Source organism: Platalea leucorodia (genome assembly GCF_965183815.1).
Source record: "Platalea leucorodia genome assembly, chromosome: 9".
In the NCBI taxonomy this organism is placed as follows: Eukaryota; Metazoa; Chordata; class Aves; order Pelecaniformes; family Threskiornithidae; genus Platalea; species Platalea leucorodia.
The window spans coordinates 13,484,742-13,509,121 of record NC_138831.1 but is presented as its reverse complement, the minus strand read 5'-3'; the positions used below and the strand labels follow the sequence as shown (position 1 = coordinate 13,509,121).

Sequence of the window (24,380 nt, the reverse complement as noted above, 5' to 3'; positions counted from 1 at the left end):
TAGGACAGTCTAAGTGCACACTGAAGTGAAGCCCAAGGAGTAAGCAATGGCACAAACATCTCATTTCACATGTTGCTTAAAAAAATACACTCATATTTTAAAAAAGTCCAGGAAAGTAATACGCCGGTGTGGTGGTACGGAGACCTTTGACAATGGTCAGCAGGGAGAACCCGGCCAAGGCACGTCAGCAGAGCTGCAGAGGGGTGCGAGGCTCTCATCTGTCGTGGGAAAGGCTTTGAGCACAGGGGTGAGCAGCCGCAACAGCACCTTATGAGTTCATTGTGCTTGTGCATCTGCCTGTTGCCTCTTGTCCTATGCTCAGGACAACCTTTCGGTTGCGACTGTCTGCCTGACAAAGGAAGACCTGACTGAAATGGCACCTAAATTTAACATGAATGAAACAATGTCCATGATGATAATAAATAAGCATCTCCTTGATGCTGGATTTATGAACGAAAAGGCAATTTCTTTTAAAATTAGCTAGCTAAGGTAATCTGTTTACTGTACTTCTGCCAAAAAAAAAAAATCATTGGTGTTGCTTTTTGCTCAGGATATAAATCTTAGCTTCACTGAGGGTTATCAAATTTAAAATTTATGAGCAGCCAGATTAAAAATAGAACCAGGTCAATGGCAGTGCTTCAGAAATGCTGCGGATCAGAACACATAGCTGACGGCCTGGCAGACCCTTGCCGCCAAGTTCAATGGAAAAGCAGGCACTCGGAGCAGAGGCGTCAGTGCAGCCAGCGCTGTGGCAGTGATGTGCTCTGGCTGTGCCGACGCCGGCTCCCGCTGGGGACCTCACGGGCCTCGGCCACAGGGATTGACCTGGCCTGGCTCACAAAGGCGCAGGGTCTGCGGGGAACAAGCTGCAAAGTCAGGGACGCAGCACGACGTGCATTTATGGCTGCTAAATTAGGGTGGAAAAGAAGAGGTTTTGCAGTTTAATTTGCTAGTACTCAGGAGCTAATTTGAGGTATGTGGTATCTGGTTGGGAATGGCAGACAGAACAAGAGACTTACCACAAGAAAACAAGTGATATGTCGTTCAGAGTTATAATAGTCAAGGAAACAGGTATAAGTCACTGTAATTGCATTAACATTAACATGTTTTCTATCATGTCAGTCTATCTATCAAGTAGGACATACAGCACTCAGAACAAATGCTTTTGGAAAGCAATAAAACACAGCCTGTTGCAGGGGCTCAAAGCACAGAAAATGGAGGAAGAACAGATCTTGCACATTTAATTAACCTTTCCTGCTGCAACAAGAATGTCAAACAACTTCAGTGTCACTGATATGCTAACAGAGGAAAAAATAAACATTGATACAAGAATGAAATACAGCAAAAGTCAACCTTCCCTGACAACTTCCAGGAGCAGTGAAAGAACCTGACAATGGAGGCAACGCTGGGTTATCTACAGTGAGCAGGCAAATTTGAATTTCATTTTCTTTTTCTTCTTTTTTTTATTTTATACTATGCAGAGAGGCAGTTATCTGGGTTGAAAGGAGCCACACTGTTAGAGCTAGATTGCGATCTCCAGGGCGTGCGTCGTGACAGAGCACGTCACCGTGTGTAGGCAGTATGTCCGACCGCCCGTATCACATCCTCCGGAGCGTTCCCTTCTCCGGGCGCCAGCCCTGACCCGCCAAAAGCAACGTAAAAAGCTCTGCCAACATTACGGTTGTATTTCAATAACGACGTAACACATCTCAGCTTTAAAAAGAAAAATGATTAAGGAAAATTACTTTCTTTCAGTTTCAACTATGCGTATAAAATGTTTACAGTAAGTTACTTTCCCTAAAACAATTTTGTTGCCATGTGAAACTCCAGAGCCTAGCTTACAGCAAGTTAGTTTTTTTAAGAGATCTGTTTTCAGTACTAAATGGCTGCCAAACACAAGTTATTCTTGAAAAGTGAATGCTTATAAACCAGTAACTCATCATCCTCAAGACAACAAGGACGATATTTTCGTCAATTATCTTTAAAACCAGTAACCAGCAGAGGTGGCAGGCTAACACCTCTCCATAAGGAACTCCTCTGCTCACATAAGGAAAAGCGGATGTAAAGATAGTTTCCAGCATCATAGGGAGAGAGGAGGACACTCCTCTTCCCATAAAATCTTGAGCTTCTTTGCTGAAATGCCATCTTGAGTGTGAAAACCAGCACTAGCCATGGTGGCAGCTTTTGTGTAGGATCTGCAGTCCTCCAGGAACGGGATCCAGACTAGTAAATTCATTACGGTAATTAGATTATAACTTAGTATATGCTATGGTGGGAGTATGCCACAGGCTCGATTTACTGCTTTGCAAGGAAGGCAGGTCTGGCCGTGGGTTGAGCAAAACTGTACAACTGATGAGTCTTTTAATTTACTGTCCACATGGGAAAAATCAGGAGAAACATGCATTGTTTGATGAACAGAAAAAGAAATCTTCAAATCTTTTAATTAAAAAAAGAAAAAAACAGTTTAAATCAACCCCAGATTCTTTCCTTAACATGAAAGATTTCACTTTGTTCTTGCTATTTCACTCCTTTTTAATGTTTTCTCATTTTATATTTAACTCAATTTTAAACGGAGAAGTGTTCATTTGAAATGGAAGACCCAAAAGTTCTGATTTCTAAATGAGATGACTTTTAGAAATATTTCCAATTTTAAAACATCCCTATATATGCATTTTTTTTTAAAAAAAATTACATTACTCACCAAATTCAATCCAGTTTTACCAGGATGATGAGTTCCCAAACTCTCTTTCTGCGGCAAATTTACTCTAAATCAAAAACATTCTTCTCATCTCTGGAGTTCAACCCAATCTTCCCTGCTGACAGAAGTTGGGCCCTCAGGAGCATTTGGGGGAGAAAACACTGAATTTCTCTCCATGTGTTCGATAACGAACGACACTCTGTTATGCTCCTGAAGATAACAGGGCAGCAACAACACAAAGATTTTTATCACGGTGGGGGGATCTCTGCATGCCTGTGTGGGGCGTATGTAACCTGCAGCCTTCTCCCCTCCAAAAAATACCAAAGAGAAACTAAGTACCAAACCAACAGCCTATTCGTACCTCTAAAACCCTTCTCTGTGACTCTCGTTCACCTCTACGTGCGTAAATCCACAGTAACTCAGAACAGGTAAAACCTTCCCCCTGCAAGCTTGGTTCATCTCCTAGAAGGATTTAATTTGCTTTGCAAGATGGGGCTGTTGCCAGCAGAAGTTTGGGGATGGGCAGACATTTGTATTCTACTTAACAGAGAAGGCCTATGAAGCTGAAGTTTTACATTTACAGTGTGCTCGGATCAATGGCTGTAATGTGAGTCTAAGAAGAGCAGGTGTACAAAGTCTTTGGGTGGAGAGGATTCTGCCAGCTCCAACAGGGTTAAATCCTAACTTTCCAGGCTGTGCAACCAGTGACTTCTCTTGAAAGGAGTCCTTAATTGGTTATAAGCAATTAACATTTATTAACACAAGCTGGGGCAACACATACATAATAAATCCCAAGTTGTAACCACGATGATGCTCCACCAGAACACCTGCTTTACCCTCACAGCCACAAGAAGGCAAATGAGCTGTTTGCAAGTGCTTTCTGAATGTTACCATGCCAATGTCCTTCCAGCAAAGTGCTTTTGTTCCAACTGCTCTGATTCTCAATTAATATACATCATTCAGAGAGGTTTTACTTCAAATCATACCCTTTTTGAGATGTGCTGTTTGTAAAAGAAAGTAATTTTACAAATACCCCCCAAAATTGCTTTCTCACAAAATATTTACTGCATATTGCCCTTGATACAATAAAACCCCCTGAAAGCAAGCAGATTGCTTACCATAAAACGTCAGCTGTCCTCGTGCAACATTTTTCCCTCTCACATTTTCAGCTACACACTCATAGAGTCCAGCATCTTCTTGCTGAAAATTTGGGATTTCAAGAAGTCCACTTGATCTGTGTCTCCTGGCTTTTCTGGGTATCTGTTTCCCATCCGCTCTCCTCCAGCTAATTGTAGGAACTGGGCTAAATAAGAAAAATAAAGCAAAATAAGGCTCGTAGAAAAAGCTATGGCTCTTGTCCTGATAAGCTCTTGTCTGATCAACTTAACGCTGTTTCATGCTTGAGGATTATTAGAACATGGTCAGTCTGAAGACTCCGTGTAGGATCTGGAGCAATTTTATTATGGGTGGCTTATATATAACATAAATATACATATGTATACCAATGGTGTATTGCTCATAGTCTTAAAAGCAGGAGACTGTATATTATAAAAATGCTGTTTCGACAAAGTTGAATTTGGGGTTCTGCTGTGACAATACATCCATTTTCCTACCAGTCCCACATTTTGATTTTGGAAGCGTTGCTAGTGTTTATTTTAGAAATAAGAGATGTGTTTTAAGTGTTGCATGAGACCTCAGAGCAGGAGATGCGCAAACACACCTTTACCAAATAAGTTACATCTTCTGTCTTCCTTGGGAGTTTATATTTTTGGTGAGCAAAGCCCAAGCCCCCAAAGCTCCCCAAGTCCCTTGTCTGTTATGAATGCTTGGAATAAGTAACTTCTGCTGAGGCAAGTGAAGGATTAGCAAGTCTTGCAAACTCTACAATACAGCACTATGAAAGTGAGAAGCTGGAGGAATAATAATGGATCAAAACTTACTTCCCCAAGGCAAAGCACTCCAGTTTCACCGTTGTTCCTTTTGCAGATGGAACCGTTTCTGGGAACTGCACTTCTATTTTCGGCTCATACTCTCCCATCACCCCTATGAACATAAAATAGATGCTAAAGCTTGGTTGAATTTTTGCAATAAATTCGCAAGTGTTCCCGTGCCAGCACAGAGCTGTTCTATACATCATTACTTGCCCAATTAATCCATTCATTTTAAACATGGCCTGTTTCTAACAGCCGTGTAGTGTGGGCTCTTTTCCCATTTACTGCCAGAGGAAAATCTGAACCAGCGCTCCACGCCATCTGCCAAAGATTAAAATTTCTTCATGGCTCTGTTACTTTTTGCTTTTGAATATTCAGGATTTTTGCAGGTAACTTGTGAAATAAGGAAAGCAATAATAAGGGAGGTTCACCATCTTCTAGAAAATGAAACGCGGAACAAATAGCCATTAGAAAAAGTTTTAAAAGCACTGGAGCTAATCAAGGCTTCTATTAACTTCAAGGATTTAGATGCACAGAGATCATATACTCTTCGGGTAATTTCTTTATTTTTACTGCCCCAGTAAATCACATATCATGGCAGCCTCTTTATGAAATTGTGTTTAAAAATTTGTGCACATAAAAAGGCCATTATATTAATGATAAATGGCTACATTTCTAGTCACTGTACTGTCTTAAAACTGGCACATATAATTTCACCAATAGTGATTATCAGCTAATTGATGATTGCAGTTTAAATCTTAACTGCGCGGCACTTCCTGGATGGCGGCCAAGCGCGGGGCAGGCGAGGAGCGCGCGGGCTGCGAGGCGGGAGTGCTGCTGGATCAGACCAGATGAATGCCACCAGTACGCACAAATACAGAAATGAGTTAGCACGAGTAATACAGAAATGAGATAGCACGAGTTTGCAGAGATACTCAGGTAAGTCAGGTCTGCTTATGGTGGTCTGTGATTGCAGTGCTGCTTTCTGTCCCCCTGCTTTGCAAGGAGGATGCAAGAAAAGTCTTTTTTTCTTTACTTTTTCACAGTTAAAAGTTTTAAAGGTGACAATGCTCATTATGAGGTTTACATCAAGTCTACCTTTACTTGTTGACCTGTATATTATCTGTTCTGGTGCAAAGGTTACATCATCTTTCTTCCAACCCGTTAACTGCAAATAAGCATTGCTGCTACATTATATAAAAAGTAGTTGCTGCACAACATCAGTCATCAAAATTAAATGCATTCATGAACAATACAAATACTCTCTCCATAGACATGTCCTTGCCAGCACATATAGCAGGAAACTCACGGGTCTGCATCACTGCTCCAGCATTTACATACTATACAAACAAGAATAGGGGGCACGGTATTTGTTAGTCTTCTGCACATTAACACTGTGGCCCTGAAGGGCTGGAAGTGTTTGTTATGGTTAATGTAATGGAAAATCCTCTCTTCTCCCGATTGTGACTGCCAAATCTTTGCAATCTTGCCTATACTTCTCCAGACTCTGTGCTAAACATTTGCTGGGAGAGCTTCAGCCAAGGCAAGAACAGCTACTGCCCAGTGGTGTCCAAGGGCAAGGCTGAGTGTGAACGTTTGGGAACAGCAGCACCATTTTGCTCATATTAGAACTTACTGAGATCTTTTCCCAGAAGAGTATTTCCACGTTCTGCAATGATGACCACAAATTTGGTAGAGGAAGAGCTTTAGAGGCTACGCATCCCACGAAAGCCTGACTGGATACAGGCAGCTGCCTCACTTTGGAAGATGCTGGCTTTCAGACTGGAGACTTACCTGGAGAAATTATGGTCTCCATCACCCTCCCCAAGGTGGCTGAAGAGCTCCTCAGTGCCTCTGCCACCAGCCACCCCCTGCCCCTCCACAGCCCAGGCATGCGAGCAGAGGGGATGCAGCTCCCCCCAAAACCACTCAGCAGGCTCCACCGGCAGCCAGCCAGAGGGTGGGAGATGATGTGGCGGCCAAATAACATGGGAGAAAGGGAGGTGGCCTGAAGAGCTGCCTGCCCACCCACAGGCCAGCTACAAACCAGTCCTCAACAAGCAAAATCCACAAGAATGGTTCCTTCTTCTGCACCTCCTCCACTCCTGAAGCAGGAACTCAGTCCCCTTAGGCAAAGTAGGCTGTAAAGTATTGTGTGACACTAACGGACTATTTAGGAAATTAAGGCAGAATGTATTATTAATATGTTATTCACCTGACAGAGCAGGAGACAGGAACGGGAGGGAGAAAAAATGGCTTTTTTTTTGCCTTCTCTTCACTCATTCCTTTTATTGTTCCTGTTTCTTTGCCTCGGGCTGCAACTAGAGAGCTGTAATTGCAAGGGTGACAAAACCCCAGACTGGGATGGGAAGGCTACCTGGGGCCATAGGACATTGGCTCTGGCCACTGTTACCCACAGCCCTGCAGGTCTGGCAACCGCTGCTGCCTCTTACAGCTGCGAGGGCAGCTGTTTTACCAGCATTACTGCAAACTCTAACCACTTAAAAATCAGGAGTTGTATCTGGAAAAATCACAAGGCTCCCACTGAAATTATAACCTACCTACCTATCCTATATATATATATATATATAGGGTATGCTGTGAGTCCTGCCGTCTCCGTTTTGTAGGAGAAACATCAGTGCAGTGGCGATATCTCCATCCTGAATCCAAGACCATTTCCATGCAGACAGTCCTTATTGTTCCTGTTTTTCCTAGGTGATCTAACATCTGACTTAGCCATGCAGGTGGAAGGGGTGGGGGAGAAAATAAAAGACTAAAATAGACACTGGGTTTGTAGTTTGGAGAACGTTTCCAGTGTCATGGCACATCACATGCTCTACATGTTTGCATTTCAGAGGCTTTTGTATTTTTCTTCCAATTTCAAGGCTTAAAAATGTGCTTTTGGATGAAAGTCCCAGGAATTCAGAAGCAAGCTAATTTGTCTGAGGAGATGATATGCATTTCCTGACAACACCTGTGAAATGTTAAAGTTTAATTGGCCCATACAGCTGCTGCTGATGGTAATTTTATTCCAGGACTATTTCAGTTCTTTCCTACTATTACTGTTTTAATTCTGATGTAAAAAATCCGAAGTGCATTTTAAAGAGAAGTAGTAAATTAGTGCAGGAGTGGCAGCTGTGAACACCTGGGTGCTCCTAACAGGTTTTGGCTGGTGTTTGCTGCAGGGTCGGGATGGCCCAGAGGGTCCCAAAGATCCTGTGGTGGCGGTGGGGATGGCACCCGGGTATCCGCTGCCCTTCTGGGGGGCACGGTGCAGAGACTGTGGCCTTGATGGGGATGGGGCACCCAGGCAGAGCCAGATGACAGACATGTTTTTATCAAACGGAAGAGCCAGCGTTGCAGGTTTGTTCCTTTTCCTCCTCTCTTCCAGTCCATATCCCTCTGTGGGCTGCCAGAAGGCTTGTCTGGCATTCAAATTTAAATCCCTTTTCTTCTGAGCTGCAGTAAGTGCTACAATCCTAGCGGACACCTTACTTCAGGCTTCAGGATCATTCTCATTCTTTGCTGCCATATACATTTAGCTATTTATTTTATTGCCCAATATGAAAGTAGCTCAGAGACCCCTTTCTCCACAATGGGAAGTATGAGCTGGTGGTGTCAGGACTAACTCCCATCCTTGCAGAACCCAAGCTGAAACCAAACCTCAATACCTTGGGAAATCTAGAAAACCAAAATATCTTTTATTTTTTTCCTTTTACACACTAGCACTTACATGATGTGAAAGGGAGAGCTGCTTGTCATTCCTGAAGACCTGTGCTGGAATATGGGTGCACATTTCAGGAGGACAGGTCCCAAACCATAAATGTGCAGATTTGGGGACTGCTGCATTTAAATAATATTGTATTTAAATCTTTTATCCATCTGCACTGCAAGCATCCTCACCACCACAAATCCATACAGCTACATGAAAATATTTAAATAGGGTGATTGCATGCATTTGTGGGAGGGAATTTTTAAGAGGGGCAGAGGAAAAACATCCCTTTCCCAGCACACACTGTACTTTGTACACCGTCTTTATCATCATCAGATAACCTCTGCCCATAGAAGCAGAGAGCTTGAGCTCTCAGTGACCGCGACAGCTGCCTCTGCACGGTCTGTTCTTACTACCATCCTGTAACCCGCTATGATATTTATCTCTCCAAGGAGGAAAAGCTGTCTGAGGATAACTAATGGGATAAGAGGCGCCTTCTGCTTCCACAGCACAGCGACAGGGAAGGAACCCGATTTCCGTCAACAAGAGCATGTACCGCTGGTTACAAAAAGTCGCGGCAAACATCAGGAGATCTGTAACTCTGGAGCCTCACAGCTGAAAACAAGCAAAAGAGAAGCACAAAAGGCACAGGTGGGGAAGGCAATCTGCCTACAGGATCTGATTTCATCCCCTACACCCGTATCTTTTCCTTTTACAGATTACAGCTCAACAGCCTGGCACTGTAAAGAAAGCAGCACTTGAAAAAAACCATGCTGAAAAGCTGTTTTTCCAGGATGATTACATTCAAGTAAAATAACCACAACAAAGACGGCAGGTATTTGACGTAAAAAGCCTAAATGATTCACAACTGAGTCTAGAAAAATTACTGCCATAAAATGAAGAAGAGATGTGAAAAGAAACCTCGGGGTTCTCGGGGGCGAGATTTCAGCCCAGCGTGTGCCATCCTGCACATGCAGATCTGCAGCGGTGAGCCGCTCCGGGGGAACGAGGACTGTTCATTAGTTCGATGAGCAGTTTGAACATTGGCTACAGTAAGAACACCCACCACATAATTCATACGCATATCTGTTAAAACAATTGAAATTCTTGATATCAAACAGCATAGGGTCAGCCAGACTGTGAGCATCCAAACTCTGTTTTCCTCCTACAGCTCCAGAATTGGGAATTTTTAAAGTTTTTGAGTGAGAGAGCAGCAGCAGCAGAAAAGGAAAGAGTCTTCTCTTTCTCTTTTCAACTCAGTGTGAAATAATTAAAAAACCAAATATAGGTGCTATTCTTAGTTCTGTGTGATCAGTATTCCTTTTAGATAGTATCTTACTCCATCATTTGTTTCTTTCAAAGTAATGGGGCTATGTATAAACTACAGGGACCCATAATTAATTCTGCATGACAGCAAAAATGTTTCGCAGTTTAAAAATAACTTTGATTTTTGAGAAAACCATAAATTTCACAGGGAGATTGTTATAAAGTACCTGGATTTTTTCAGAATTCACAAAAAGTATATCGATATGAAGCCAACCAGGCAATAACTTAGAAACTTCTAGCAACAGATAATTCTAGGAAGGATGCGCTGGAGGAGGTCGGACTATGCCGGCTGGGCCGCCAGCCCTCCAGCTCAGGGCTGAGGGGCCTCAGAGCTGCGTTGACCCCTCTGTAACTTGGAAGCTGCCGAGGGGATGGGGAACCCCCCCACCCCTTCTTCTGAGCTGCACAAGGGCCCCCGCAGCCATGGTACCTTGCTGACTGCCCGGGCAGGAGCCAGAGGAGCAGCTCAGTACATGTAAATCAATCGGGAGCGGTACATTATGAGTTTTTTCCCACTTAACTCACTAATTGAAATTAAATGGAAACAAAACATTAATTGTTGATGAGCTAGCCTTTGAGCCTACTAATTTAATGATAAAGTGTTGTAAGGAAAGTAACATGTCATGTATATTAAGATATACTGACATGTCAGATATGAATACAAAAGATAAACAAGACAACTTTGCCAGTGGAAATATGATGGGCCTCGCATTTTGCTCACTTCTGTTTTTCACGTTTCTAAAGCAACATATAGAATTTCTCTTTTCAAGGGCAGTAGTGCATTATATTTGGATTTTATAGGGTTACTCTATGTGGAATGAAAAATTGAGACCTGCTGATTTTTAAAATGAAGCTTGCCTGTAATACTAGTGCAATCCTATTTTAAAATACACATTTAGCCCACATTCGGCTTTCGCGTACAGCCATCTTTGGCTCTACAGACACTACAGCACCTTTCCTGTTTAATTCAGGAATGCATTCCCCAGCCCCTCAGAGGTTCAATTAAAGTTTCATCTCTTTAATAAACAGCAGAGTGCACTTCAAAGGGATCGGGGAACATTCCTGTGAATTACCTCAGGAAGGCAATCGGTCCCTGTAAATAAAGCAGAGTGTGTGGAGGGGCGATGCGCTGGGGTAAAGCCCTTGGCGAGGCACTTTACAATCAGGCTGCCTAGCAATCATCCCAGCATCAGCCCCATCTCAGAACAGAAGCAGACATCAAGCTTGATTGTGATAAATGGAAGCACTTTCAGCTAGGTAAGGTTTGCATAAAAGTCCTGTTAATGTAATACTTAAAAATATTTCTTCTTCAACACTGAAAATGTTAGTATGACACAAATTTAAATATTCCTCTTTATCTTTCATACATTAGATGACTTACTCTGGGCTCAGAGGAACAGATTTACTGTCACTGTGTTTACAGAAATGCAGCCTCCCCTGTAACAGAGAGCAGATCTGGCGCAGACCTGGAAAAGCAGTCGTCTTCACCCCTCCCAGCCTAACTGCGGTGCTTTCTCACCACCGACAATGTTTCCAAACTCCCTGTCTGCAAGAACCGTGTTAACGTGAAGGGGACAGCTACGGGCAGGAGGCTGGCAGCAACAAGCCTGTATTTTACAAGCGAGGAAAACTGTCAAATACCACTAGGTGACAATGGATCTTCTTCTAGAAGAAGTTTCTAATAATGCATTTCTATTTCTGGAACAAATGTCCTAACTGTTATCCTTTAAACAGACAAATTTTAATTAATTTTAATTGCAAATTAACATGCAAATTTATTTTTCTTATCTACTTGAAAATGCCGACAATACAAATCAATTGTCTGTATAAATTTAGAAATCCTCTTTTGGTTTCTTCTTGCTTTTTTGTATTATTCCACAGGCTACTAAAAATAGCACTAATTCTGCTCAGAAATACAGCCTGAGCTAACAGTTACCAAAACAACAAAGTACTTTTGTTCACTTTTGGGCTGCATAAAACAAACAAAACTGTAGTATATCCAAACTCTAAAATCTATTTTATTTCCTGTCTTTGGCCAAGCATCGCCAGGTTTTTCTTTTATAATTATTGCCTGATACTGAGAGTTGTTCCAGTGGCGGGAAGACCAACCTTGGGCACAGCATCATAAACCCCAGCAGTGCCTGTGACTTTGAATGACAGCCAAAGCAGAGGTCTCCAGCCTCACTGAATCTCCGTGAAGGGGAAAAGCTCTCCTTTTGCTCCAATATAAATATTTCAGGCCATTTCTGAATTTTTGGGTGACAGCCAGTCAAAGAAAACAAAACAATCTCTCCAACCCCAGCCCCCAGTACCCCTCCTCCAAGTCCTACCGTCATTCCTGAGGATGAGTGGGGTGGGGGGACCCAGGACCCTGCTGTTGGTCACCGTGTTCGTCACCACGCACGTGTAGTTGCCCACATCTGAAGCTTCCACCTTCGCGATGTACAAATTCCCAGTCTCTTGCGAAACAAAGCGGCGATTGTCCTGGTGTACGAAGGTTGGGTACTCATTGAAGATCCAGGCGTAGGTGAGTTCTGGAAGAACAAGGTACCACCAGCATTAGTGACAGGGTGCACATCCCCATGGGGCACTATCTGATGCTAGGCTCCATCTCAAGTCGGAGCTAAAGCCTTGAAAATAATTTTCTCCCTGCCCCTTTTGGTTAGGGAAATTGGATATATCACAGCCCATGAAATGATAAAAAGGTTAACATTTTGCAAGTTCTCATCTTTATGGCTACAAACATAAATTTCCAACTGTGACACTTCTGAGCCTGCACACTGATCTAATATTCTTGCTCCTTCAAGTTCTTCCAATCCAGAATATAATGCATTTTACAAGAATCCCACCTTTTTGTCATGAGCATTTCAGCCTGACTCATGACTTTTCTTTTATTCTTTCTTATTAATTTTTTTCCTTTAAAGACAGTTCAGAGGAGGATCTGTCGAGCCGTGTTACCACACACTGTACGTTTCATTCCTTTGGAACTTCTGAATCAGCAAAAAACTGAACACTAAATTAAGCAGCTGTAATCTTCTATATGACTAATTAGATAGTACTCTGTGTTTTATAAGGCATCTTTGGAAGTTATTTGAGCAATAAAAAAATAAGTGAGGGAAATGCCGCAAGTGGTTGCAGAGTTTGTAAGTGAGGTTAATGCAATAGAACCCTATTATATTTGACTAAGACTAATGCCCAAACACCCTGAAAATGCTTGAAGAACTAAAGTGAATACAAGATTGCTGTAGTTTTCTAAGGGAACGCTAATTATACTAAAAAGCGTATTCTTAGTTTAATACTCTAATGAGTCATAACTGTAATTGACCTCGACTACCATTAGGTACTTTGGAAAATATATTCTGCCCTCATGTTCCACTGTTTACATATATAAGAGGCTGAATGCAGATTGTTGGCTTTTATTTATTTATTTTTAACAACAGGATTATAAAATGCCTGCTTAAACTTTTAGGAAGATATGATAATTATGTTTATGTGGGAATATCTAATCATCATATTTACACATGTGCATCTAATTATAAGTAACCTCATGCTGATGTCAAGAGGATACTCAGAGCAAACAAGGCACCACTTCTCAGCTGGCTTATTATTTTCTGCAAGTAGTTAATTTTTTTTTTTTTTTTTTAATTTACTCTTAGTGAACAATTATCTTGTTCCTCCAGAAGCATCCAGCAACAGGCAAATAAACATCACTGCCCTGGAATGCACAGAGGCATTTAAATTTGAGTGAGTCTTCACACAGCAGGTTTCCACCAAAGCCTTCCGAGCTCTGCGATACCGCAACATTTTGCATTGACTGTGGAATGATGAATTGACCACACATTCCTCAGAAAAACACAGATCTGGGAGGGTCTTTCTGGTTCAGCAATCCCCTTCCCACCCTATTCTTCCCCAGAAGGTTACGTAGTACTATTCATAAATACACCCTAGAAGCAGCACAGTTTTTGGCTCCTACTTTTCTGTTGTAAGTTGGTATTATTTAATTGCTAAGAACCCTGTAATTTCCAGGTTAAATATTTGCATTACTAGTCTATAGCTATGTGCTTCTGGGCTAATGATGCCTTTAGCTTAAAGAGTTCTTGCCTCTTCGCTGGTGAGAGCCATCAAGAGCCCTTCTGCCTTCCTTTTCAAGACAGGCTTTCCAATCTTATGATCGTTGTAGTAGCTTTTCCTAGCCTCTGCCTTACTTAAAAGTCTTGAATATTTGTGTCATTTGAGCTGAGTGCTAGGTTGGAAATCCTGGGTAAGCAGGTCACAGGAGAGCAGGAGGCAAATGTGAAGTTGTGCAATAGTAAAGAGGTCTGATCAAAGAGAGCATCAAATGGTGATGATCTGGGATTCCTCCACACAGAGGAACCCAATGCAGGTGGTACTAAAGGAGACCTATTTCTAGAGTGCAAAACATCAAAATTTCCCCAAAAGCCATCTTCAAACTCTATTAATTTGGCAACGTAAAACTGAGGAACATAACGACGATCTGATGTTACAGCTCTGTCTTCCTTTCATTACAACAAATCATTGTCCATAAAAATACAACTGCCCAAACTGCACAGCCTTAGATATTAGGGCAGTCTGTTATTGCTGTATGACATTTAAAACAACTGGATAATTCTCTCTCTCTCTCTAATAACATGGGACTGATGGAATATAGAGCACAGGGAATAATGCAGACCATAGCATCTATAAGTACATTTGCTTGTGTAGCAACTTGTAAATAAATACTATATCAAACTCACTTTGATTTCCTTCGAGATCCTAGTACAATATTTATGGCTTTTCAAACTTGACGGATTTCTTTTGATAAGGTTTCACATACTAATTGCTCTGGAAGTGATAGACAGTTCACATCCCATAGGCAATTTGTAACATCTGTGTAAACAGACACTTAAAATACAGCCTGAGATGGCTCCTGGTGACTGCGCGTGATTGAAACGTTTACTGAAGTTACAGACATGGAGTCTTCCAGTACAAAGAACGAGCAGTAACAGGCAATTCATGGTTCTCTAATTACACATTAGACTCTACATCCTTGAGGAATTTATTACAAACTTCTCCTTTCTAATTTGGGGCCCTTTTCATGTAATTTTGCCTAATTTACAATGCTTTTAATTTCCGCTTTAAAGCACATTCAAGTAGGTCTCTCAAACACAGAATATTATCAGAAGATTTCTGACCCATATTTGCTGTTTTTAAAGATAAGCAGAAACTCCACTAGCTGCAATCCCACTGCCAGCAGCAGAGCACCTGGTTATCCACTGCAAAGACCTATCTTGTACTTTGATACTGTACTTTTCTTCATTGCACTGATGGCCTAGGTTTCCATGATAGATCAGAATGAGATGAAAATTTTTGGGTTGCAAATCTTCACTTCTGTAACTATTATCAGCAAGGACAGGAGGATGGAAAAGTTACTTGTACATTTTGGTACAGATGGCCTATGCAGCCTGGCTCAAGCCATCACCAGATGGAAGACATTCAACCCCAAATCTTTTCTTGCTCTACTGCCTACATAAAGAGCGTTTTTTATCTATACAAATCCATGCTGACCGGTTACATGCACTCGGGTACTTGGAATACCCACACTACCACCGCAGGCACATGCTAGAAAGAAAGTGGGTTTCTTTTTGCCAAAAGAATGCAGGTTTCTGTGCAGAAGGTCCCAAGTTGCTAGGTATTTGCTCTACTGGTCCAGAGCAAAGACAACAGAGATGGGGAAGAGTGTCCTAAATTAGTTAACATCACTCACCTATTGCAAAGGAGCCTATGGAAAATTCGGGCTCGTGAAGAGCAGTGGAGGTAAAGGTGGGGAGCACACAGGCATGTTAGCAGAAGCTTGATTTGACTTTTGCTGAGATGGATGGTGGAAGCAATGGGCACAAACATGCAGAGCTGCGAATCATTCCCAGATCGGACACGTGGCAGGAAAGCCCGCTGCACACCAGCAGACCATTAACCTCTTCTCTACGCTCCCTCCCCTGCAGTAGAGTCTTTCAGGAGAAGCTCAGTCACATAGAGATAACACAGTACACTTGCCATTAATATTTATGTCTCTGGGCTAGTGATCGGCAGGAGAACATGATAGGCAGCACATGGCAGGCAGGCTATACGCCTCAAACATCCCTCTATGCAACATCAGACAGGAAGAGTCTTGATTCAAGCTTCGCCAACAGCCTTTTACTCAAGTCGCTATTTGGAAAGTTGTTTTACTTAAACATGTGTGGCAGCAATACCAAAAAAGAAGCCCAAAGCCTTTTTTCTTCACTCCTTTTATCCCTTTCAGAGACTATCTCACACCAGTTGCTCCCCACATGCGCTACAGTGAACCCTGATGCTCAGGCTACCTCTGTGTCTCAGGACCAAGCGTACTAACCACAAACACATACACTGCGTCACATACAAATATCAATGAATATTTGAAAACAGAACCCAAGGCCTCTGCCACTATTGCATGGCTAAATATCAGGCTTTAACAAAATTTAGAGCAGCCAGCAGTTGCATTCAACTTTAGCAATTAAAAAGGAAAGAAATTATTCAATCCACCTGAATATAGATTTTGGACGTTTTAAGATATGCCTTTTCAATTTTATTACCAGAGTGCAGACAAACTCTTTTTTTTTCTTCCCAAGAAGAAATGTTCTGAGCTGTTTGCCAGGGCACCAGCAGAGAAACCTGGCAGCCCTGTGCTGCACCGCAGGGGTGTGGGGCGGCTGCGTTCCTGGAGCAGCTGAGCTGCACAGCCCAGCACCTTCACTCACCCCAGGGGAAATCAGAGACGCAAAGTAGTAGAAGTTGCATCACTTTGCTTTGCTGCATGGTTTTTGTCCACGTTTTTTTGCTCAGCAAAGCACGCAGCCCTCCTGGGTCTGCTTTCCTGATCACATTCAGATCTCGTCATTTTTATAAAGCATTCAATGATAAACCCTATTAAAGCGTGAGTCTCTCCTGTGCTCCCCCCAGAATACTCTCCGCTCAAGACAAGAAACAAAGCTAAAGACACTGTAGATTTTAAACTTTCTCTAAATGATAGCAAGTGGTGAAAAAAGGTTACTGAAAGCTGAACAGAAATTCTGCTATGAGTAATTATTATAATTAGACCATATGGTTTGCCAAAATAATGTTCTCTGGTCTTCTGTCTTGTCAGATGCATACTACTCTGTCTTTGCCTTGTCTTTGCCTTTTAGTACAAGAAACTCTTTTCTTGATTTTTTTTTTTTAAAAAAGTCTCTTCCATAAAGTCAGGGCTGCCACTTAAAAAGGTCTCTGTAGCTATTACGGGAAAAGCTATTAAAACATCAAGATTATGGTAACCATAAAGCTGAATAGAAGAATGAAATTTTGAAATTAGTATTAGCCAAAAAATGGGGATCATTTATCATTTTTAATAAGAACAGTGTGGTACAATACACTATTATTTTTTTATAGGCTTTACTGAAAGTTACAGAGATTAATCCAATCTTTAATGATTCCTATAATTTCTATATTATCACCTACTATGTCACTCTCGAGTTGGACAGGTGGGAACTGTTTTTCAGTGTGAAACAAAAGACTTGCAGCATTTCCTGTGAATCTTGATGCACAAAAATTAGGTTTCATTACACATGGCAAGAAACAAATATGAAATTAAGGAAACAAAGAAAATCCTCCCTTCATAACAGTCCTAAGCAACCCAAACTATAATTGCAGTAGTACAGCATTTTGGAAGAGCAGTACATAATTTTGAGACATGTTGAAATGAAAGGTGAGGCTTTTATACTGGGATAGTATGTTATAAACAACAACAATTTAAATCCAGATACAGTGAATACAGCTCCATGAGTTAGGTTTGCACTTCCCTTGATCGTGCAGTTCCATAAAATTATGATTGCTTTTTATTTTTTTCAAATGCAATTTATTCTTCAGTACGGCAAGTGCCGAAGTTTTGCTGTCTATTTTACTCCATACCTCTGCTTTCCCCATCATAGATGGGGCCCTTCCAGATACAGCCGATTGCAATAGCAAAGTCATGGGAAGTTTGTCCTGGAGAGAAGCTATCCCCTTCAGCCCTCAGCTCCTGAAGTGCAACTGGTGGCAGCAAGGGACTGGATGTAGTGTTATGCTTTTATATGATTTAGTACAGACGCATGTTTCTTGACTCTGCGTGTGTTACTGTTTGTGCCTGCTGCAATCTGGGTTTCCATTAGAGAAGCTAATGGATGCATGAGCCCAGCCCTTCTTCACCTTCCAGCATGTGCCACACTCTAGGCTAGGAAGTGACAAATGTTCACACCTGCTATTTATTTTATGTATTCAGATACTGTAACAACATATTGCTGTACAAAAACCCCAACCATACCCCATATCCCCCCCCACCATCCAGTTCATAAAAGCCATTGACATTGTAACGCCATTCTTAAATCTGGCCAAGACACAGTTTTCACTTATACAGAAATAGGACAACGTTGCCCTGAATGGAGTGAGGGAAGAACCTGGCCATCTGTAGGTTCAGTCGCCTGCAATGAAGCCTGGTGCAAGACTTCACACTGGCAGAACATGACTGTGGCACAAACCCCAGCACACACAACTAATGCCCCGTTAATACCACCTTCGTGCACCTCTGTGACTGCACCCTGTGATGGGCTTGAGTGGGTAATGTCTCTATCAATAGTATTGCTGTATAAACTTCATAAAAGACCGATTTTTGGTGAATAATTTGTAGACTTCTCTTTTTTTGCTCTGATTGCTTGCATTCCTTGATGTTCAAATTTCTCTTAAGTGGTACTAACAGGGTGTTTTGATGGTTACGGTAAATTTGGGCAATGATAGAGCATAACTGATTATCTGATGAGTGTCCTATGAATTCATTCTGTATTCTCATCTTGCTTACTAAATTTTGCTGACTGCTTGTAGGGGATATTAATAATTTCGAATTTCACTGCGATTTGATTAAGCAATCAACATGCATAGCCCCATGAATAACATAACATGAGCTGGAAAGGAGGCTCGATGCACCACAACACGCTGTCTGAGCGCGCACTGGGGAAGAAGAGCAAAGAGGATTATCAGGGAATCCCTGGCACAATATACCATGTATGTGGCCCTACACAAACCCCCGAGGCTCCTCTCCACCCATACCAGTCGCCTGCTGGCAACTGCACTGCAGTTTCTGGAGTTCTAGACCATTTTTCTCTTTCACAGTTTTACTTTAATAGTAAAGCTACATGAATTATGCACTGTACACATTTTTTTGTGGGCCTACAGACCATTTCATTGCCCTGCTAGCACTTTGGATCAATTTTTTATCTTCTCTTCTTAAGTAATTGACAAATAATTTAAAGGAATCAACCTGGATGCAAATATCACTCAGTAATTCTTCCCTTGACTCCGTGCTCTGCCCACTCCATCACAGAGAGACACACAGCTATGTCACACCACAGCCTCAAATGCAGGCTTTAAAAAAAAAAGAATAATGAATAATGAATGAGATTAATCTAAAGTTAATAATACATTTTTGGATGAACCCTCATCTATGCTAAACCTGACGACACAGTTACTCAGCAGCCAGCCAGTCAACCGTTTGCACACAAAGAAATGTGCTGTCCTTGCCAGATGGGACAGGAAAAAAGCACGTGCCCTTCATCTTCCCTAATACTAGTGAATCGGTTTGTAGAATTTAACTTAGAACAGTATGAAAATGCCAGTAGTCACTGTTGTCAGTGGCAATATGGTGACAATGGAAATCATCATAAAGATGTGAAATCACGGAAGGCAATGAATAGACTTTCACAGGTCATCTCTCCAACCTGAGGCATGATAACTATGACATCTCTGAGGTTTTTCAAACTTTTTCTTACAAACTTCCAATGATGACAGTGTACAACTTCCAATATGGTTTAACAGAGCACAACACACACAAAATGTACAAAATCAGCCAAGTTCTGTGTCAGACTCATCCTCAGCAATTTGCAATGTATGCAGGGCTGTGGTTGCTTCCCAGCCCCTTGACTCCACACTCGCCCAGTATGTAGAGCTTCAGGTATGGGTAATTAAAAAGGTGAGAGGTCTTCATTACCTGAAGCCTAATCAATAATCACCTGTATCTGCTGCATCTCCATTTTTCTGTATCTCTGAAATAGTTAAATATTTGATGGCTGTACACAATTGACCTGTCTTATCTCTCGCAAACAGCTTCCAGACCCAGTCGATGGCTAGCTATGCTGGCTGCCGTGGCACCGGGAACATGAAGGACTACTTCACTGTGCCATTGGGGATTTTGACGAAATTTTAACTTGAAGTTCCCTCAGGGAGAAAAATCAGCAGCAGCCTTTATCTATGACTGAATGGAAAATGTTATGAGATGGAGAGTCCCATGCTGTTGTATTTACTACAGTTAAATACACAAACCTATTTCAAAAATATCTCACGAGCAGCAGATGCCCTCCCGCACCCCCACTGCTCTAGCATGCAGGCTGGTAAGTTTTGGAAGAAACTACATGTTTTTTTGTCTGAAAAGCTTCATAGACTGTCTTATAGAAATTTACAGCTCAGCCTGGACCTGCCTGAAAAGAAAACCTGCAACCCAACCCAACCTGTATTTGTCAAAAGGGCTTATGATACCTTTGGGGAACCAGGTTTGGTGTTTACTGAAACTGGTGAACCTTGCCCAGGATTAGATTTGATGCCACTCAGTTTCATGCACCTCTGGTCTAAATTTAAATTTTTGGAATCAGGCTCAACCCAGTAGTGACCCAGCTGCTCTTGGACTCTGTGGAAAGGGCCAGTTACACCAGCCATGCCCCTTCGCAAGAGATGCAACTTTGAACCACACCAACCAAAGATGACGACACTCGAAAAGTTAGGTTGCTGGGCCCACCAAGAGAGATAATGGTCCACTGAAGAAGAAAAATATGAATTGGAAGCTTATTTCTGCTAAGGAATGGGAAATTACCAGATGGGCAATCCTGGAATGAAACACCATCACCCCTGACATAAAGGAGTTTCCACGGGTAGTCGCGGCAGCTGATTCGTGGTGAAATAAAGATTATGGAAAAATCTTACTGAGCGTGCAATGTACTGTGCCATGTAACTACATCAAGCTAACCTTAAAAAGAGCAACAATGCAGAAAGCACTCACAAGTGGGTAAACAGCTATATATTTGCTACAACCTTTACCCCTACTAATCACACAACACTGTATTTCTGGAAGCCAAGAGACGCACACTTGGTCTCCCGTGACACTGATTCAAGCCTAGCTGATTTCACAGCTTTTCCCACTGAGCAATGTATAGATCTGTATGATGCTCTCTCTGTTTCTAAGTTTATTTCAATGAGGAAATTCGAGTAAAAAAAAGAATAGCAGCTTGATATGGTCCACAGAGTGGCATCAACATCCTTCCAAAGAAACACTCATCTTCACCTGACAGCCAGAGATAAAGTACCTCCGTGGCAGATACTGTCAGTAGCAAATGGAAAGGAGAGAGAGGACAGATGGGCCAGAAAAAAAGATAAAGGGGGCTGGACTGAAGCTGCTAATTACTTATGGGCAAACATCAAATGAGAATAAATATGCTGTAAGCTGGGCAGGTACATAAATGATGCTTATACTGATTTTTAATTCTGCACTGTATTTTTGCTTTGTAAGATTCAATCGTTGCTTATATTTTCAAGGCTTGTTCTACGTAAAGTGCTACACATATCACCTTAAGGAATGACTCACAGATTTAATCCGTCAGTTTGTTTTGTGTTTAAAGTCAGAGAGAGTTAGCCTAAAAATCCTTTTTTTGTGCACTTGCTTCAGTAAAGCTAAAGGTCCCTGGGCTTGTTTTAAAACATATTTCAATGTGACCTAGCTAATCCTTTAATACCAGCTTTCACTACCTTTGATCAGCCTCTTACTGTAGCTGTAACAGATTAGATCAAACCTTCAAAAAAAGAAAGTTGGTTTTGGAGAATTTTCTTACTGCAGTGAATTAACATTATGATCAACTCCAAGGTTGAAATATCTGGCCATGGAGTGCAGGTGGTATGTCCTTTAGGGGAGATCTCTGCGTGGACAGGCACTGCTATGTGCTGCCGTGGCACTTGGCTGTAGTACACAGGAAAAAAACATTCCGTTCACATACTTGATAGATAAACAGTGTTTTGATATATACCAGCTGAAAACAACAACATCGTTGCACATTTAGACATATGTATCGGGTAACAGGAAATGCCAAAACCAATACCTCCATTTATTTTCCAACAACAAAATAGTATGCTCATAGGAAGCAGTGCTCACGCAGCCAGGATTATTACACAAAGCAGTATATGCATTCAGGGATCTGGAAACCCAAATTTGATTGCAAAAGCGAAGACACATCAATGCTGTGTTTGTGTCAACAACACACTTTCTGCTATGACCATCTCAAGGGAGCTGAAAGTAGATCAGCCTCCCTGGCCGCCTCCGAGAGCTCTGTCTGAAGGGGCCAGCTAAGGCTGGGTTTGGAGGCTAAGGGTGGTTGCAACGTGGTTAGCAGAGCCTGGGAGCTATACTCAGATCTCTAATTTATTTTATAAAGAGATCACAGGATGTTACAACTTTTGATAAATGCCTATTGACTGAATTCTGTCAGACAACAGATTTCACTCATCCTTAGCCAGCCCCTGCTGGCTCTACCCCCTTTCAATACCATTTCAATCTTCATTTAGTGGCGACTGCAACTGAACAGGGGAATAAACCACATGACTACCTCGCAGATGATTTCTTTTTAAGGGTGTCACGAGCTGTCACTGATAAATAAAAAATCCATTAATATCACGTTCCTTATTATTTCGGTATTTCCAAGGTCTTTACTGGAGAGTTGAGCATTTTCTAGTTCTCCGGGAGGGCGGCATGCATTACAAACCCCAGACATCCTACCTCACTGCCCGTCCGTGACAGCCCAGCTGGGGCACGAACGTATAATGGTAGGTGGTTGGTAGGAAGCTTGCAGCGGTGCCGACACTGAAGGCAATAAATGACATATGCCAGTTGAAAATTTGGGTCTGAATGCCTGGGCCAAAGTCTGTTCTCGACTGTGACCTTATTTTGCAACTCCTGCTCACAAAACCCATCCCTGCTGAAATGAAGCAGATCACATAGATCAACTCTGGTGCTTAAATTAGTGTCAATCTAAAATGAGCTTGGCATTTCTGTTATTGGAAATATTTGTAATTTCTCAACTAAAACAGCACTGCATGTTCTCTGTGCTGTCAGAAATATCAAGCCAAAGCATTCCCAAATTAGGGAAGAATTTATCCTTACCCCTTATCCTCAAATATGTTGATAAACTTGTGCACAAACTGAATCAGCAGTTTTAGAGAAAGGATTATGTCAGATTAATTTTAATCTAATCCATTTCTATCTCCTGAGAAGCTTTTTACTTCTTGCTTTTAATAATTTAAGCAGTGACTGTGGCATAGTATAAAAAATAAATGATGGGAGATGCACTTTAAGTGGAAGTTACAACTCTCAATCACTTCTTATTTAAATGAGAGTTTCATATGCCTGATTTTAAGTTTAATGAAGCCCATTTTTGCTGAACTGTAATAATCTTCCACACGTGGAACCAGACGCAGAAGAATTACACTCTCCTGCAGCTCCCAAAGCCAGTGAGGAAGCCCCCATGTCTGACTCACCCGCTCTCCCTAACGCTTCTAGGGAAAGAGATACCTCGAGTGAATTTTCGGCTGTCAAGAAGAAATGCTGCCAGGCTGCTTAGATCCAGCCACAGGTTTCAGGAATGTCACTCCGCTTCTTGTGAGCGGAGGACCTCCCCTTGGAGTTACGCTGCAAGCCGCTAGGAATTGGCAGGTTTGGGGAAGTTATTTTCTGGTTCTTGGCCTGAGATAAGTCACTTGGTAGCTTTTCGAGCTCAACAGCTTATGCTCTGGAAACCACTTTTAAAATGTCGACACTTCTTTGGACATGGGAATTCGACTATTGTATGGGGACGTGTGAGTGGTAGTCACTATTAAAAGGAGAAATTGATAATAGATTCAGATATTTTTGATGCTACACCGTTTGCTCTCCTTGCAGTCTTCTCCATCTCCCACACATCTCCAATATGCACACTGCATCCTCCTCCAATGATCAATACCTAGACAAATCCTGTTTGAACTTCTTTTTTTCCTGTTCCAGGAAAGATACCTGTGAGCTGCTGAGCCCCAGCTCATGGGGAACACCACCCTAACGCATAATTTTCCAGTTTGTTCAGAAACCAAGCCTTCCCTCCACCATTTCCCACATCCTGCAAGCAGAACCGACCGTGCACGACATAGTTTAACTCCTGCCCCATGACCCAGAGAGGTTTGCAACGCCTTCTGGTGCCGCATGTACCATGTTTGCCAACACCGACCCCACGGCCATTGCCACATTCAAACATGCTGAAAGCATCACTGACTAGTGCTAATGCAAAACACTTCTCTCTTCCTTTTCTTTTCCAGCTCCAAGGGACAGCTTACCTGCTCATAATTTTGCTCCAACCTTTGGAGTGATCCATGAAAGGCTGCTCAATGACCTTGCAGCATTTTGACAAATAGTTGAACCAACCTGCAACCAGCTTAGCAGATTTTTTGCTTGGTTTCCTAGAGAAATGGAACTTTTACAACCACGTTGCCCATCCATCTGTGAGATACTCCTCTCTAAATTAGCTTCTCACAAATTGGAACCAAATCTGACCAAGCAGCAAAGGCTTACGAA

The 24,380-nt window shown here is 42.0% G+C and overlaps 1 protein-coding gene across 1 annotated transcript in view; it reads right to left on the bottom strand.

Annotated features, from left to right (window-relative positions):
• LOC309594805 (contactin-4) overlaps window positions 1-24,380 on the bottom strand; it is a gene marked incomplete at both ends in the record, with an annotated part of 167,981 nt that overhangs the window by 73,011 nt on the left and 70,590 nt on the right. The window contains 3 exons of the mRNA XM_082321209.1: window positions 3,817-4,001; window positions 4,639-4,741; window positions 11,998-12,201. Coding sequence (XP_082177335.1) covers window positions 3,817-4,001; window positions 4,639-4,741; window positions 11,998-12,201 — 492 coding nt within the window. The remainder of the gene's footprint in view (window positions 1-3,816; window positions 4,002-4,638; window positions 4,742-11,997; window positions 12,202-24,380) is intronic.